Raw genomic sequence first — 17,387 nt, 5'->3', positions numbered from 1 at the left:
TATTGCTACATCTCAGGTGATCTCTTAAATGCTCACTAAACCATTGCTGCCACTTACGAATAAAGTTGATAACCATGAGTGTGAATACACAACTGATCCACCAACTTTTTTATGATTATGCATACATTCTTCTCTGTATTTTCACCATTATTGATGGAAATTATTGGCAGGATAATGTAATGGTGTATAGTGCATTTACTATACAGTATACTTTATAATATATAGAAATTATGCTTTACAGTTGTCTTTTATGAGAAGTTGGTGCCTGTTCCTTGAAATATTTTGATTAATTTCTTTCATTCCCTTCCAGCTTTTCTTGCATAATGTATCAGAAAGAAGAAATTGTTGCAGCAGAGAAAACAGATGAGATGTTTCAAATATCAAGCTGAAAGATGCAGTAACTCTTAGAAGGCCATCGACCTCAAATGAATCACATGAAAAAAAGTATACTCAGAGCAGACAACCTTTTGAGAAAAAAAATTTTTGAATTTGCCTTCTCTGCCTTAAGGCAGAACACTTGGTACTTGATACTTGCAGTAGCTTCCCACACACTGATTTCAAGTAATAACACCTAAACTTTTTTTATTTACTTAGTCTTTTTCTGAGGTGTCAAGGAAACCTGTATGAGACCTGTACCCTCATATAATGCAACAATCTATGAAGCTGTATTGCTCTTGCAAGATAATATATATTCCTGATGAGACCCGCTAGTAGAGGTAAAATGTCCATAACTCCAAGATGTCCAAAATTTGTATTCAAAATAGCATTCATGTGTTTCTCACTTTTCTGGGTCAGCTTGGGTTGAATGCACCCCTTAAGTTCAAAACATCTGACATACAACTGATAAAATGGAACTGATGGCTGACTAGATCTAGAGCAAGGCTATTCAACTGGCAGCCCAAGGGCCAAATCCGTCCCTTAAGTGGTTTTTCATTGGCCCTTTGACAGACTCAAAAGAATTATAGTAAATTAATGAAACTCATTTTATTTAAGTACTTATGAAATTTTCCATAAATAGATTTTTATCGTGACTAGGTGTATTAATTAGCTGAATGAAACGTGATCAATTGTAATAATAAGTTGAATAAAATGTATTGTTCACTGCACCACTGTGCTCATAGCTTCTAAGGGCGTACACGTTCATGACTCATCACTTGGGTAGGGGCTGGGCAGGGCTTAGTCAGTGGAAGTGCTGAAAGTGTTGTGTTGAATTATTTTCATTAGCTACCAGTATATAATTCTTTTTTTCTTTCTATTTATGTGCTCAGTGGAAAATGTAAAAGCAAATAGAATATGATTTTTTCATTTCTTTCTATGTATAAGTGTTTGAGAAAAATAGAGGTAAAATATATGTATGGCCCTTCCATCAACCTGAGTTTCATAATGTGACCCTACTGCTAAAGTAATTGAATAGCCCTGTTCTAGAGAATTATGTCCAACTATGGGAGGCCAAGTGTGGCAGAAAAATGTTGAAACAATGTAAACAAAAGTGACATAATGAGGTGCAGTAGGTGTGAATTATGGGGAGAGAGTTTCATGCTGGTGTTGCCTCGTCTCTTAAACATATATTCATATATGGATGCTATTTTGAATATAAATTTTGAACATCTTGGAGTTATGGACATTTTACCTGTACTGGTGGGTCTCATCAGGAATATACATTATCTTGCAAGAGCAATACAGCTTCATAGATTGTTGCATTATATGAGGGCACAGGTCTCATACAGGTTTCCTTGACACCTCAGAAAAAGACTAAGTAAATGAAAAAAGTTTAGGTGTTATTACTTGAAATCAGTGTGTGGGAAGCTACTGCAAGTATCAAGTACCAAGTGTTCTGCCAGGAACATCAGGTCACATCCATTCTCTAGCTATCATGTTGTGTAATGCACCGAAACCACAGATCTTTCCATGGTTTACTCCGGATGCTTCATATGCCCTGGTTCAGTCCATTGACAGTACATCACATCATTCTAATTCACTCTATCCTCTGTATGCCTTTCACCCTCCTGCATGTTCAGACCCCAATTGCTCAAAATCTTTTTTCATTCCATCCTTCTGTCTCCCTGTTCTCCTTGTTACCCACACTTCCAACACACTTTTTTTTTTATGTTAGCTAAGATGGCACAGGCAGCTGGGACCCTAATCAAGGCCATCGTATTAATGCTATGTATATTTCATACATATTCGCCATTTTCTGCATTAGCGAGGTAGCGTTAAGAACAAAGGACTGACCCTTAGAGGGAATATCCTCAGTTGGCCCCCTTCTCTTTTCCCTCTTTTGGGAAATGAAAAAAAAGGGGGGGGGGGGGGTTCCAGCCCCTGCTTCCTCCCCTGTCCCCAGGGATAATGCTATATATATATATATATATATATATATATATATATATATATATATATATATATATTCTTTCTTTCATTCTATTCGCCATTTCCCGCGTTAGCAAGGTAGCGTTAAGAACAGAGGACTGGGCCTCTGAGGGAATATCCTCACCTGGCCTCGTTCTCTGTTCCTTCTTTTGGAAAATTAAAAAAAAACGAGAGGGGAGGATTTCCAGCCCCCCGCTCCCTCCCCTTTTAGTCACCTTCTACGACATGCAGGGAATACGTGGGAAGTATTCTTTCTCCCCTATCCCCAGGGATATATATATATTTTTTTTTTTTCTTCATACTATTCGCCATTTCCCGCATTAGCGAGGTAGCGTTGAGAACAGAGGACTGGGCCTTTGAAGGAATATCCTCACCTGGCCCCCTTCTCTGTTCCCTCTTTTGGAAAATTAAAAAAAAAGCGAGAGGGGAGGATTTCCAGCCACCCGCTCCCTCCCCTTTTAGTCGCCTTCTACGACACGCAGGGAATACGTGGGAAGTACTCTTTCTCCCCTATCCCCAGGGATAATATATATATATAGATATATATATATATATATATATTTATTTATTTATTATACTTTGTCGCTGTCTCCCACGTTTGCGAGGTAGCGCAAGGAAACAGACGAAAGAAATGGCCCAACCCCCCCCCATACACATGTATATACATACGTCCATACACGCAAATATACATACCTACACAGCTTTCCATGGTTTACCCCAGACGCTTCACATGCCTTGATTCAATCCACTGACAGCACGTCAACCCCGGTATACCACATCGCTCCAATTCACTCTATTCCTTGCCCTCCTTTCACCCTCCTGCATGTTCAGGCCCCGATCACACAAAATCCTTTTTCACTCCATCTTTCCACCTCCAATTTGGTCTCCCTCTTCTCCTCGTTCCCTCCACCTCCGACACATATATCCTCTTGGTCAATCTTTCCTCACTCATTCTCTCCATGTGCCCAAACCACTTCAAAACACCCTCTTCTGCTCTCTCAACCACGCTCTTTTTATTTCCACACATCTCTCTTACCCTTACGTTACTCACTCGATCAAACCACCTCACACCACACATTGTCCTCAAACATCTCATTTCCAGCACATCCATTCTCCTGCGCACAACTCTATCCATAGCCCACGCCTCGCAACCATACAACATTGTTGGAACCACTATTCCTTCAAACATAACCATTTTTGCTTTCCGAGATAATGTTCTCGACATCCACACATTCTTCAAGGCCCCCAGAATTTTCGCCCCCTCCCCCACCCTATGATCCACTTCCGCTTCCATGGTTCCATCCGCTGCCAGATCCACTCCCAGATATCTAAAACACTTCACTTCCTCCAGTTTTTCTCCATTCAAACTCACCTCCCAATTGACTTGACCCTCAACCCTACTGTACCTAATAACCTTGCTCTTATTCACATTTACTCTTAACTTTCTTCTTCCACACACTTTACCAAACTCAGTCACCAGCTTCTGCAGTTTCTCACATGAATCAGCCACCAGCGCTGTATCATCAGCGAACAACAACTGACTCACTTCCCAAGCTCTCTCATCCCCAACAGACTTCATACTTGCCCCTCTTTCCAAAACTCTTGCACTTACCTCCCTAACAACCCCATCCATAAACAAATTAAACAACCATGGAGACATCACACACCCCTGCCGCAAACCTACATTCACTGAGAACCAATCACTTTCCTCTCTTCCTACACGTACACATGCCTTACATCCTCGATATATATATATATATATATATATATATATATATATATATATATATATATATATATATATATATATTCTTTCTTTCATACTATTCGCCATTTCCCGCCTCAGCGAGGTAGCATTAAGAACAGAGGACTGGGCCTCTGAGGAAACATCCTCACCCGGCCCCCTTCTCTGTTCCTTCCTTTGGAAAATTAAAAAAAAAATGAGAGGGGAAGATTTCCAGCCCCCCGCTCCCTTCCCTTTTAGTCGCCTTCTACGACACGCAGGGAATACGTGGGAAGTACTCTTTCTCCCCTATCCCCAGGGATAAAATATATATATATATATATATATATGTATATATATATATATATATATATATATATATATATATATATATATATATATATATATATATATATATATAATATAATATAATGAAAGGGTAAGAGAGAAGTGTGGAAATAAAAAGAGTGTGGTTGTGAGAGCAAAGAGGGTGTGTGGAAATGGTCTGGACATATGGAGAGAATGGGTGATGAAAGACTGACAAAGAGGATATATGTGTCACAAGGGAAGGGAACAAGGAGAAGCAGGAGACCAAACTGGAGGTGGAAGGATGGAGTGAAAGAGATTTTGAGTGATTGGGGCCTAAACACACATAAGGGTGAGAAGTGTGCAAAAAATGATAGTGAATTGGAATGATGTGGTATACCGGGGTTGATGTGCTGTCAACGGACAGAACCAGGGCATGTGAAGTGTCTGGGGTAAACCATGGAAGGGTCTGTGGGGCCTGGATGTGAATGAATGTGGCCTTTTTGTCTGAATGAAGGCAAGCAAGCATGAATATGTACAAGTGTATATATGTTATTGTCTGTGTATGTATATGAGCATGTATGGGCATTCATATATATATATATATATATATATATATATATATATATTTTTTTTTTTTTTTTTTCATACTATTCGCCATTTCCCGCATTAGCGAGGTAGCGTTAAGAACAGAGGACTGGGCCTTTGAGAGAATATCCTCATATGGCCCCCTTCTCTGTTCCTTCTTTCTTTTCAACTATTTGCCATTTCCCGCATTAGCGAGGTAGCGTTAAGAACAGAGGACTGGGCCTTTTTTGGAATATCCTCACCTGGCCCCCTCTGTTCCTTCTTTTGGAAAATTAAAAAAAAAAAAAAAAAAAACGAGAGGGGAGGATTTCCAGCCCCCCGCTCCCTCCCCTTTCAGTCGCCTTCTACGACACGCAGGGAATACGTGGGAAGTATTCTTAATCCCCTATCCCCAGGGATAATATATATATATATATATATATATATATATATATATATATATATATATATATATATATATATATATATAGTAAGTAGTAAGTAACGTAAGGGTAAGAGAGATGTGTGGAAATAAAAAGAGCGTGGTTGAGAGAGCAGAAGAGGGTGTTTTGAAATGGTTTGGGCACATGGAGAGAATGAGTGAGGAAAGATTGACCAAGAGGATATATGTGTCGGAGGTGGAGGGAACGAGGAGAAGTGGGAGACCAAATTGGAGGTGGAAAGATGGAGTGAAAAAGATTTTGTGTGATCGGGGCCTGAACATGCAGGAGGGTGAAAGGAGGGCAAGGAATAGAGTGAATTGGATCGATGTGGTATACCGGGGTTGACGTGCTGTCAGTGGATTGAATCAGGGCATGTGAAGCGTCTGGGGTAAACCATGGAAAGCTGTGTAGGTATGTATATTTGCGTGTATGGACGTATGTATATACATGTGTATGGGGGTGGGTTGGGCCATTTCTTTCGTCTGTTTCCTTGCGCTACCTCGCAAACGCGGGAGACAGCGACAAAGCAAAAAAAAAAAAAATATATATATATATGGGTATATTAATGGATGGGCCATTCTTTGTCTGTTTCCTGGCACTACCTTGCTGATGCGGGAAACAGCGTTGAAGTATGATAAATATAAATATTATTAATATTAATTTCTTTCATACATATTCACCATTTTCTGCATTAGCAAGGTAGCGTTAAGAACAGAGGACTGAGCCTTAGAGGGAATATCCTGACTTGGCCCCATTCTCTGTTCCTTCTTTTGGAAAATTGAAAACTGGAGGGGAGGATTTCCAGCCCCCTGCTCCCTCCCCTTTTAGTCACCTTTTATGACACGCAGGGAATACGTGGGTGTCTTCTTTCTCCCCCATCCCCAGGGATAATTATAATCATTATTATTATCATCATTATTAATATTATCATTATCCCTGGGGTAGGGGAGAAATAATACTTCCCACGTATTCCCTGCGTGTCGTAGAAGGCTACTACAAGGGAAGGGAGCGAGGGGCTGCAAATCCTCCCCTCTCGTTATTTTTTTAATTTTCCAAAAGAAGGAACAGAGAAGGGGGCCAGGTGAGGATATTCCCTCAAAGGCCCAGTCCTCTGTTCTTGGTGCTATATATATGTATATATATATATATATATATATATATATATATATATATATATATATATATATATATATATATATCTCTTTTTCTTTCAAACTATTCGCCATTTCCCGCATTAGCGAGGTAGCGTTAAGAACAGAGGACTGGGGTATATATATATACACACACACACACATACATACACCCTAGCCTAAGCCAGGTACCCATTTTATTGACCAACCCCTAGGGGTGGATGAACAGCTGGGTTGACTGTGGACTGACTGCCTTAATGTGCCACAGAATAAATCAAGAATATCACTGGAGCTTGAAAATCATGGTTGAAGAGCCATAACTGACCTAGTAAATCACATTTTGTGTGGAAGATTAATAAATTCAAAATAACCTTGGCAGTACTGCCTCTCCCATCCCATCTAATGACTTCAATCCACAGGATTATCACCACAACTCTACCTAAGCTTGCTACATGCAGTAAGTGGTTACTAGTCTATAAACATTATGATAACCTTTTGAATGTCCAACCACATACATCAAGTGATGTACTACCCTTTATTTTATGGACAGGACTTTCCTTAATCTATCAAGTTTACACATATAATTGTAATATCTTATTTGCCATACATGCATTTATTAGGTCTTTAGATAAGATAAAAAAGAAATAATTTCTAACTTGGGTAAAAAAAACTGACACTTCTTAGAGCTAAAAATCAGCAAGGTATTCAAAACATAATTCAACAACATTTCATATCTTAATTGATCCTACCTGTTCCTTAATATCATGGAGTTGCTGCTGTAGCTTCTGCAGATCTGCAGAGGACATATCTCGTGAGCCATTATTCATCAGTGGTCCCGTTGGTCCAGGGACCACCACTCCTGCTGATGGTCCTGCTGCTGATGCCACATTGCCAGCATTGTTGCTACCACCACCACTACCGCCAACACTACTGCCTCCACTACTGTTGTTGGCACCACCAGGAAGAATGGATGCTGGTGCTGGAAGGTTATGATCCCAGTTAAGGTTATTTGCAATTGTATCCATCAAACTGCCACCACCACCACTGCCACCACCACCTTCACTGGCACTGTTGTTGGGGGCCACACCAGGACACGAGTTGGAGGCCACCACTGCAAGGTTACAATGCATCAGTTAATTACTTAAGATATTAAAACTGATAATCATGTTCCCAGTTTCAAATTAATGATCAACATGCAAAGTATCACAGATTATTAAATGAAGTGCATTTTGTTACAAAATGTTAAGAAAAGCTGAAAAAAAACAGACTGAACTTCTTAAACTTTATTATTATTTTAGGTAGAAACATCCTTGAACATTGCTCACCAAATAAGTAAAACCCAAAGTTAATTTTGTATCATAGCTATAAAACTGGATGTACAATATCAAGTCTTATTGAAATGTATCAGTAGCTTTTAAGAGAAAAACTTTCTTGTGCAAAGCTTATTTAGATTATCCAATTAAACAATGTCTGAATTACCCAATCGATAATAGTGTGCGGCTTCAATAAGTTGGTTATATTTTGATTTGTTGACTATGAATTAAAGGAATGTTAGTTGTACAGTTGCAAACTAGGTTAGAAGGCAATGGGGTAGCACAGCCAACATATTAACAGTATAACTGCAGGAGAAGAGATTTGGTCAAGTTTAAGTGGGATGGAATAGCAAGAAAATTATTGACTGAAAAAGAGAGATGTTTAAAAGTTGAAAAGGTTGAAAGTATCGACTAAAATAAATTTAGGATGGATCAACCAAGACAGTATGAGCTCATCAGACTACCACTACCTTGAGACCAACCCAAGAGTTGGGAATGATAGGCCCAGTAATCATGCAGTCATCAATCTTGAGAAGAAGAGAATGACAGAGCCAGTCAGATCTTGATTTTAATGATTAAAATCTAAACTTTACACACAAATATTCTGCAAACTCTCAAATATGAAAATAAATCAAAATGTATGAAAATCCACCATAAACAACAAGCCATTTTATTTGCTCTCGATTGTTTTATATGAAAATGGACATCTTTATGAACCCTCCCTAAGGCCAAACATGAACAAAGCTAATTGAAGGATAGGTAGGCTGTGTCAAATCATGAATACAGGAACAAACTGGATAACTGTGCAAGCAAGCCATTTAACTCAATCCTCTAAGGACCCGAAGCAGTGTCAAACCTCAAGTTAAGAATGTTTAACATATGTATACCTAACTTTTTATCAGAGGGGGAAGATAATCCTAATTAATGTTCAAGATACATTGGTGAGGGAGATATCAGTTTTTAAGTTTGACCTGCCTTGATAAAAGCCAGCATGTATTGCCATAAATGATAAACAAACAATTTCTCAGAGAGGTCAACTCCTTAATGACCAGCAACTGAGCACTTACCACTCATTAGCAAGTTGATGTGAATCTGCCAATTCTGTAACACACTGGCTGGGGTGACTTTTTAGTAAACCTCAGCCTAGGCTTTAGCATATCTAGCTGTTGGTAGCAAACTAATCTGGCTCTTCAGTTTTATGTCTATAAAAAATGTAGCAAAACCACAATGTGGGTGTTGATTGGCAATTATGTAAAGTCTATACAGTTTGTTGTTTGAGTACAGAATAATGTTTCATAATTCAAAACTTATTTTTTCTGTACTTACCATACAGCCTTGCAGTCAACAGCCTTTATATATATATATATATATATATATATATATATATATATATATATATATATATATATATATATATATATATCCCTGGGGATAGGGGCAAAAGAATACTTCCCACGCACTCCCAGCGTGTTGTGGAAGGCGACTGAAGGGGACAGGAGCGGGAGGCTAGAAACCCTCCCCTCCTTGTATTTTAAGTTTCTAAACGGGGAAACAGAAGAAGGAGTCATGTGGGGAGTGCTCATCCTCCTCGAAGGCTCAGATTGGGGTGTCTAAACATATGTGGATGTAACCAAGATGAGAAAAAAGGAGAGATAGGTAGCATGTTTGAGGAAAGGAACCTGGATGTTTTGGCTCTGAGTGAAACGAAGCTCAAGGGTAAAGGAGAAGAGTGGTTTGGGAATGTTTTGGGAGTAAAGTCAGGAGTTGGTGAGGGGACAAGAACAAAGGAAGGAGTAGCACTACTCCTGAAACTGTTGTGGGAGTATGTGATAGAGTGTAAGAAAGTAAAGTCTAGATTGATATGGGTAAAACTGAAAGTGGATGGAGAGAGGTGAGTGATTATTGGTGCCTATGCACCTGGGCATGAGAAGAAAGATCATGAGAGGCAAGTGTTTTGGGAGCAGCTGAGTGAGTGTGTTAGCAGTTTTGATGCACGAGACCGGGTTTTAGTGATGGGAGATTTGAATGCAAAGGTGAGTAATGCGGCAGTTGAGGGAATAATTGGTGTACATGGGGTGTTCAGTGTTGTAAATGGAAATGGTGAAGAGCTTGTAGATGTGTGTGCTGAAAAAGGACTGGTGATTAGAAATTCATGGTTTAAAAAGAGATATACGTAAGTATATGTATGTAAGTTGGAGAGATGGCCAGAGAGCGTTACTGGATTACGTGTTAATTGATAGGCGTGTGAAAGAGAGACTTTTGGAAGTTAATGTGCTGAGAGGTGCAAGTGGAGGGATGTCTGATCATTATCTTGTGGAGGTGAAGGTGAAGATTTGTAGAAGATGTCAGAAAAGAAGAATGTTGGGGTGAAGAGAGTGGTGAGAGTAACTGAGCTTGGGAAGGAGACCTGTGTGAGGAAGTACCAGGAGAGATTGAGAGCAGAATGGAAAAAGGTGAGAGAAAATGACGTAAGGAACGGGATGTATTTAGGGAAGCAGTGATGACTTGTGCAAAAGATGCTTGTGGCATGAGAAGTGTGGAAGGTGGGCAAATTAGAAAGGGTGGTGAGTGGTGGATGAAGAAGTAAGATTATTAGTGAAAGAGAAGAGAGAGGCATTTGGAGGATTTTTGCAGGGAAAGAGTGCAAATGACTGGGAGATGTATAAAAGAAAGAGGCAGGAGGTCAAGAGAAAGGTGCAAGAAGTGAAAAAGAGGGCAAATGAGAGTTGGGGAGAGAGTATCATTAAATTTTAGGGAGATTAAAAAGATGTTTTGGAAGGAGGTAAATAAAGTGCGTAAGACAAGAGAACAAATGGGAACATCAGTGAAGGGGGCTAATGGAGAGGTAATAACAAGTAGTGGTGATGTGAGAAGGAGATGGAGTGAATATTTTGGTTTGTTGAATGTGTAAGATGATAGAGTGGCAGATATAGGGTGTTTTGGTCGAGGTGGTGTGTGAAGTGAGAGGGTCAGGGAGAATGATTAGGTAAACAGAGAAGAGGTAGTGAAAGCTTTGCGGAAGATGAAGCCGGCAAGGTGGCGGGTTTGGATGGTATTCCAGTTGAATTTATTAAAAAAGGGGGTGACTGTGTTGTTGACTGGTTGGTGAGGATATTCAATGTATGTATGGCTCATGGTGAAGTGCCTGAGGATTGGCAGAATGCATGCATAGTGCCATTGTACAAAGGCATAGGGTATAAAGGTGAGAGTTCAAATTACAGAGGTATAAGTAAGTTGAGTATTCCTTGGAAATTATATGGGAGGGTATTGATTGAGAGGGTGAAGGCATGTACAGAGCATCAGATTGGGGAGGAGCAGTGTAGTTTCAGAAGTGGTAGAGGATGTGTGGATCAGGTGTTTGCTTTGAAGAATGTATGTGAGAAATACTTAGAAAAACAAATGAATTTGTATGTAGCACTTATGGATCTGGAGAAGGCATATGATAGAGTTGATAAAGATGCTCTGTAAAAAGCATTAAGAGTATATGGTGTGGGAGGCAAGTTGCTAGAAGCAGTGAAAAGTTTTTATCCAGGATGTAAGGCATGTGTACGAGTAGAAAGAGAGGAAAGTGATTGGTTCCCAGTGAATGTCGGTTAGCGGCAGGGGTGCATGATGTCTCCATGGTTGTTTAATTTGTTCATGGATGGGTTGTTAGGGAGGTGAATGCAAGAGTTTTGGAGAGAGGGGCAAATATGCAGTCTGTTGTGGATGAGAGGGCTTGGGAAGTGAGTCAGTTGTTGTTCGCTGGTGATACAGCACTGGTGGCTGATTCGGGTGAGAAACTGCAGAAGCTGGTGACTGTGTTTGGTAAAGTGTGTGAAAGAAGAAAGCTGAGAGTAAATGTGAATAAGAGCAAGGTTATTAGGTACAGTAGGGTTGAGGGACATGTCAATTGGGAGGTAAGCTTGAATGGAAAACTGGAGAAAGTGAAGTGTTTTAGTTATCTGGGAGTGGATTTGGCAGCAGATGGAACCACGGAAGCAGACGTGAGTCACAGGGTGGGGGAGGGGGCAAAAGTTCTGGGAGCGTTGAAAATGTGTGGAAGGCAAGAACATTATCTCGGGAAGCAAAATGGGTATTTCTGAAAAAATAATGGTTCCAACAATGTTATAAGGTTGCAAGGCATGGGCTATAGATAGGATTGTGCAGAGGAGGGTGGATGTGTTGGAAATGAGATGTTTGAGGACAATATGTGGTGTGCGGTGGTTTGATCAAGTAAGTAATGAAAGGGTAAGAGAGAGGTGTGGTAATAAAAAAGAGTGTGGTTGAGAGAGCAGAAGAGGGTGTATTGAAATGGTTTGGTCACATGGAGAGAATGAGTGAGGAAAGATTGACAAAGAGGATATATGTGTCAGAGGTGGAGGGAACGAGGAGAAGAGAGACTTCTGGATGTTAATGTGCTGAAAGGTGCAACTGGAGGGATGTCTGGTCATTATCTTGTGGAGGTGAAAGTGAAGATTTGTAGAGGTTTTCAGAAAACAAGAGAGAATGTGAGAATGGGGTGAGAAAGTATCATTAAATCTTAGGAAGAATAAAAAGATGTTTTGGAAGGAGGTAAATAAAGTGCGCAAGATAAGGGAACAAGTGGGAACATCAGTGAAGGGGGTTAATGGGGAGGTGATAACAAGTAGTGGTGATGTGAGAAGGAGATGAAGTGAGTATTTTGAAGGTTTGTTGAATGTGTTTGATGATAAGAGTGGCAGATATAGGGTGTTTTGGTCGAGGTGGTGTGCAAAGTGAGAGGGTTAGGGAGAATGATTTGGTAAACATAGAAGTGGTCGTAAAAGCTTTGCAGAAGATGAAAGCTGGCAAGGCAGCAGGTTTGGATGGTATTGCAGTGGACAAAGTATAATAAAATAAATAAAATATATATATATAAGCCAGTTTTCATGAGGGAGATGGTCACTTGTTTTTCCCCTTATTCATAAATTGAAGTCCTCAAAATTATGTAGGAGGCCAACTGATCATTTAGATCTTTGTCCAAATACATTTACAGATCAGATATTGTAATCAAAAGAAAATTATGAAAACTCTAGTGATATATACAAGATATATTTAACTGAGGAACAGAAAAAATCTGAATAGACTTAAAGACTTTAACCAGCTATACAGAATTATTAAGGTAATTCTGGACCTGTATTTGTGGAACACGATGGCCCACTTGGAAAACAAGTCAGAGTAACCTGCTTATGTTTTACAGTTGATCTCACAAGGTTACATGCTAGATGAACGGCACTCCTTATTATGAAGCCATTAGCTTAATAATCCATACTACTGATAAAATGAAAACTAATCAGGAGAAATTTATCTAATAATTCATCAACAGCATGCAAGCTTCTTACAAGATAAGGGTACTGACTGTATACTAGATGGTAAGAAACTGACTTAAAAATATCAAGATGGTGGTGCTTGGGAAATGAAAGTCAGATATGATTAAATGGAGAAAGGAAACTTTTTTTCCCTAAATGTGCTGGAATACCAGAAGTGCTAAGACACCTACTGAAAGGCTGGTAAGATGCAGGGACTCTGAGGAAGGTCATAAGGAAAGATATGAGAACACAGATGTGGCAGTTTGCTGGATGGCACAATTCAGCCAGTATAAGGTTTACTAATTTTTTGACAACCACATGATGATATTACATGGATTAAGATGTTCAGAGAATGGGGCAACCCCAATAAATGCAAAACAACTCTCTTCCTCTTCTACACAAATACACTGTTACAAATATCAGAAAATTAAAAAAATGTAACATCTTATTCTATTTCAGATGTGTCATTTAGTCAGCAACTCATATTCAAATACAGTAGCACTTTAATGCTCATGAAATATAATATGAGAAATGATAGGTTATGAAAGACTTAAGGTACATGAGGGCCATCAATTGTTTGATTGAACAACAGCTCACACAACAGAAATCCATGCCTTGAAGCAGAAAGTAAGTAAAATTCAGTGCTTCTGCTTTATTTTTATGGATTAATTGGAATCAGTTCATATCAGGATGAAATGGGGAGTATCTGTTGAAGCCAAAACTTTCAGCAACATTCTTTACCCATTAAAACTGTATGGGAAGAGTATCATTAAATTTTAGGGAGAATAAAAAGATGTTTTGGAAGAAGGTAAATAAAGTGTGTAAGACAAGAGAACAAATGGGGACATCAGTGAAGGGGGCTACTGGGGAGGTGATAACAACTGGTGGTGATGTGAGAAGGAGATGGAGTGAGTATTTTGAAGGTTTGTTGAATGTGTTAGATGATATAGGGCGTTTTGGTCGAGGTGGTGTGCGAAGTGAGAGGGTTAGGGAGAAGGATTTGGTAAAGAGAGAAGAGGTAGTAAAAGCTTTGAAGAGGATGAAAGCAGGGAAGACAGTGGGTTTGGATGGTATTGCAGTGGAATTTATTAAAAAGGGGGATGGACTGTGTTGTTAACTGGTGGTTAAGGATATTTAATGTATGTATGAATCATGGTGAGGTGCCTGAGGATTGACGGAATGCATGTATAGTGCAATTGTACAAAGGAAAAGGGGATAAAGGTGAGTGCTCAAATTACAGAAGTATAAGTCTGATGAGTATTCCTGGAAAATTATATGGGAGGGTATTGATTGAGAAGGTGAAGGCACGTACAGAGCATCAAAATGGGGAAGAGCAGTGTGGTTTCAGAAGTCGTAGATGATGTGTGGATCAGGTGTTTGCTTTGAAGAATGTATGTGAGAAATACTTAGAAAAACAAATAAATTTGTATGTAGCATTTATGGATCTGGAAAAGGCATATGATAAGAGTTGACAGAGATGCTCTGTGGAAGGTATTAAGAATATATGGTGTGGGAGGCAAGTTGTTAGAAGCAGTGGAAAGTTTTTATCGAGGATATAAGGCACGAGTAAGAGTAGGAAGGGAGGAAAGTGATTGGTTTGCAGTGAATGTCAGTTTGCGGCAGGGGTGCATGATGTCTCCTTGGTTGTTTATTTTGTTTATGGATGAGGTTATTAGGGAGGTGAATGCAAGAGTTTTGGAGAGAGGGGCAAGTATGCAGTCTGTTGTGGATGAGAGAGCTTGGGAAAAGAGTAAGTGTTGTTCGCTGATGATACAGCGCTGGTGGCTGATTTGGGTGAGAAACCGCAGAAGCTGATGACTGTTTGGTAAAGTGTGTGAAAGAAGAAAGCTGAGAGTAAATGTGAGTAAGAGCAAGGTTATTAGGTACAGTAGGGTTGAGGGACAGACCAATTGGAAGGTAAGTTTGAATGGAGAAAAACTGGAGGAAGTGAAGTGTTTTAGATATATGGGAGTGGATTTGGCAGCGGATGGAACCATGGAAGCGGAAGCAAGTCACAGGGTGGGGGAGGAGGCGAAAATTCTGGGAGCGTTGAAAAAGTTGTGGAAGGCGAGAACATTACCTTGGAAAGCAAAAATGGGTGTTTGAAGGAATAGTGATTCCAACAATGTTATATGGTTGCGAAGCGTGTTGTGCGTGTTGTGCGGAGGAGGGTGGATGTGTTGGAAATGAGATGTTTGAGGACAGTATGTGGTGTGAAGTGGTTTGATCGAGTAAGTAATGAAAGGGTAAGAGAGATGTGTGGTAATAAAAAGAGTGTGGTTTAGAGAGCAGAAGAGGGTGTATTGAAATGGTTTGGTCACATGGAGAGAATGAGTGAGGAAAGATTGACAAAGAGGGTATATGCGTCGGAGGTGGAGGGAACAAGGAGAAGTGGGAGACCAAATTGGAGGTGGAAAGATGGAGTGAAAAAGATTTTGAGCTATCAGGGCCTGAACATGCAGGAGGGTGAAAGGCATGCAAGGAATAGAGTGAATTGGAACGATGTGGTATACTGGGGTCAACCTGCTGTCAATGGATTGAACCAGAGCATGTGAAGCGTCTGGGGTAAACCATGGAAGTTTTGTGGGGCCTGGATGTGGAAAGGGAGCTGTGGTTTTGGTGCATTATACATGACAGCTAGAGACTGAGTGTGAACAAATGTGGCCTTTGTGGTCTTTTCCTAGCGCTACCTCACGCGCATGATGGGGGAAGGGGTTGTCATTTCATGTTTAGAGGGGTGGCATTGGGAATGAATAGAGGCAGCAAGTATGAATTATGTACATGTGTATATGTGTATATATCTGTGTATGTATATATATATATATGTATATGATGAAATGTATAGGTATGTATATGTGCGTGTGTGGATGTGCATGTATATACATGTGTATGTAGGAGGGTTGGGCCATTCTTTCGTCTGTTTCCTTACGCTACTTCGATAATGCGGGAGACAGCGACAAAGTATAATAAAATAAATATATAGTTTGTTGAGTATTCCTAGGAAATTATATGGGAGGGTATTGATTGCGAGGGTGAAGGCATGTACGGAGCATCAGATTGGGGAAGAGCAGTGTGGTTTCAGAAGTGATAGAGGATGTGTGGATCAGGTTTTTGCTTTGAAAAATGTATGTGAGAAATACTTAGAAAAGCAAATGGATTTGTATGTAGCAATTATGGATCTGGAGAAGGCATATGATAGAGTTGATAGAGATGCTCTGTGGAAGGTATTAAGAATATATGGTGTGGGAGGTAAACTGTGAAAAGTTTTTATCGAGGATGTAAGGCATGTGTACGTGTAGGAAGAGAGGAAAGTGACTGGTCCTCAGTGAATGTTGGTTTGCGGCAGGGATGCGTGATGTCTCCATGGTTGTTTAATATGTTTATGGATAGGGTGGTTAGGGAGGTGAATGCAAGAGTTTTGGAAAGAGGGGCAAGTATGCAGTCTGTTGTGGATGAGAGAGCTTGGGATGCGAGTCAGTTGCTGTTCGCTGATGATACAGCGCTGGTGGCTGATTCAGGTGAGAAACTGCAGAAGCTGGTGACTGAGTTTGGTGAAGTGTGTGAAAGAAGAAAGCTGAGGGTAAATGTGAATAAGAGCAAGGTTATTAGGTACAGTAGGGTTGAGGGACAAGTCAATTGGGAGGTAAGTTTGAATGGAGAAAAACTGGAGGAAGTGAAGTGTTTTAGATATCTGGGAGTGGATTTGGCAACGGATGGAACCATAGAAATGGAAGTGAATCATAGGGTGGGGGAGGGGGTGAAAGTTCTGGTAGCATTGAAGAATGTGTGGAAGTCGAGAACATTATCTTGGAAAGCAAAAATGGGTATGTTTGAAGGAATAGTGGTTCCAACAATGTTATATGGTTGTGAGGTATAGGCTATAGATAGAGTTGTGCAGAGGAGGGTGGATGTGCTGGAAATGAGATGTTTGAGGACAATATGTGGTGTGAGGTGGTTTGATCGAGTAAGTAATGAAAGGGTAAGAGAGATGTGTGGTAATAAAGAGTGTGGTTGAGAGAGCAGAAGAGAGTGTTTTGAAATGGTTTGGTCACATGGAGAGAATGAATGAGGAAAGATTGACAAAGAGGATATATGTGTCAAAGGTGGAGGGAACAAGAAGTGGGAGACCAAATTGGAGGTGGAAAGATGGAGTAAAAAAGATTTTGAGTGATCAGGGCCTGAACATGCAGAAGGTTGAAAGGCATGCAAGGAATAGAGTGAATTGGAAT

General features: G+C 40.0%; 1 protein-coding gene across 4 annotated transcripts in view; it reads right to left on the bottom strand.

The window, feature by feature from the left end:
• Positions 1–17,387, bottom strand: part of LOC139760545 (E3 ubiquitin-protein ligase MIB1-like) — an 84,666-nt gene that overhangs the window by 13,343 nt on the left and 53,936 nt on the right. For 3 of the 4 annotated variants that reach the window (XM_071683869.1, XM_071683870.1, XM_071683871.1), the window contains exon 8: positions 7,286–7,647. In XM_071683869.1, coding sequence (XP_071539970.1) covers positions 7,286–7,647 — 362 coding nt within the window. The remainder of the gene's footprint in view (positions 1–7,285; positions 7,648–17,387) is intronic. The other variant, XM_071683872.1, reaches the window with a different exon arrangement.

This window comes from Panulirus ornatus, chromosome 37, assembly GCF_036320965.1.
Source record: "Panulirus ornatus isolate Po-2019 chromosome 37, ASM3632096v1, whole genome shotgun sequence".
In the NCBI taxonomy this organism is placed as follows: Eukaryota; Metazoa; Arthropoda; class Malacostraca; order Decapoda; family Palinuridae; genus Panulirus; species Panulirus ornatus.
Note: the sequence above shows the minus strand (reverse complement) of the source record. Positions and strands in the feature narration are given on the sequence as shown.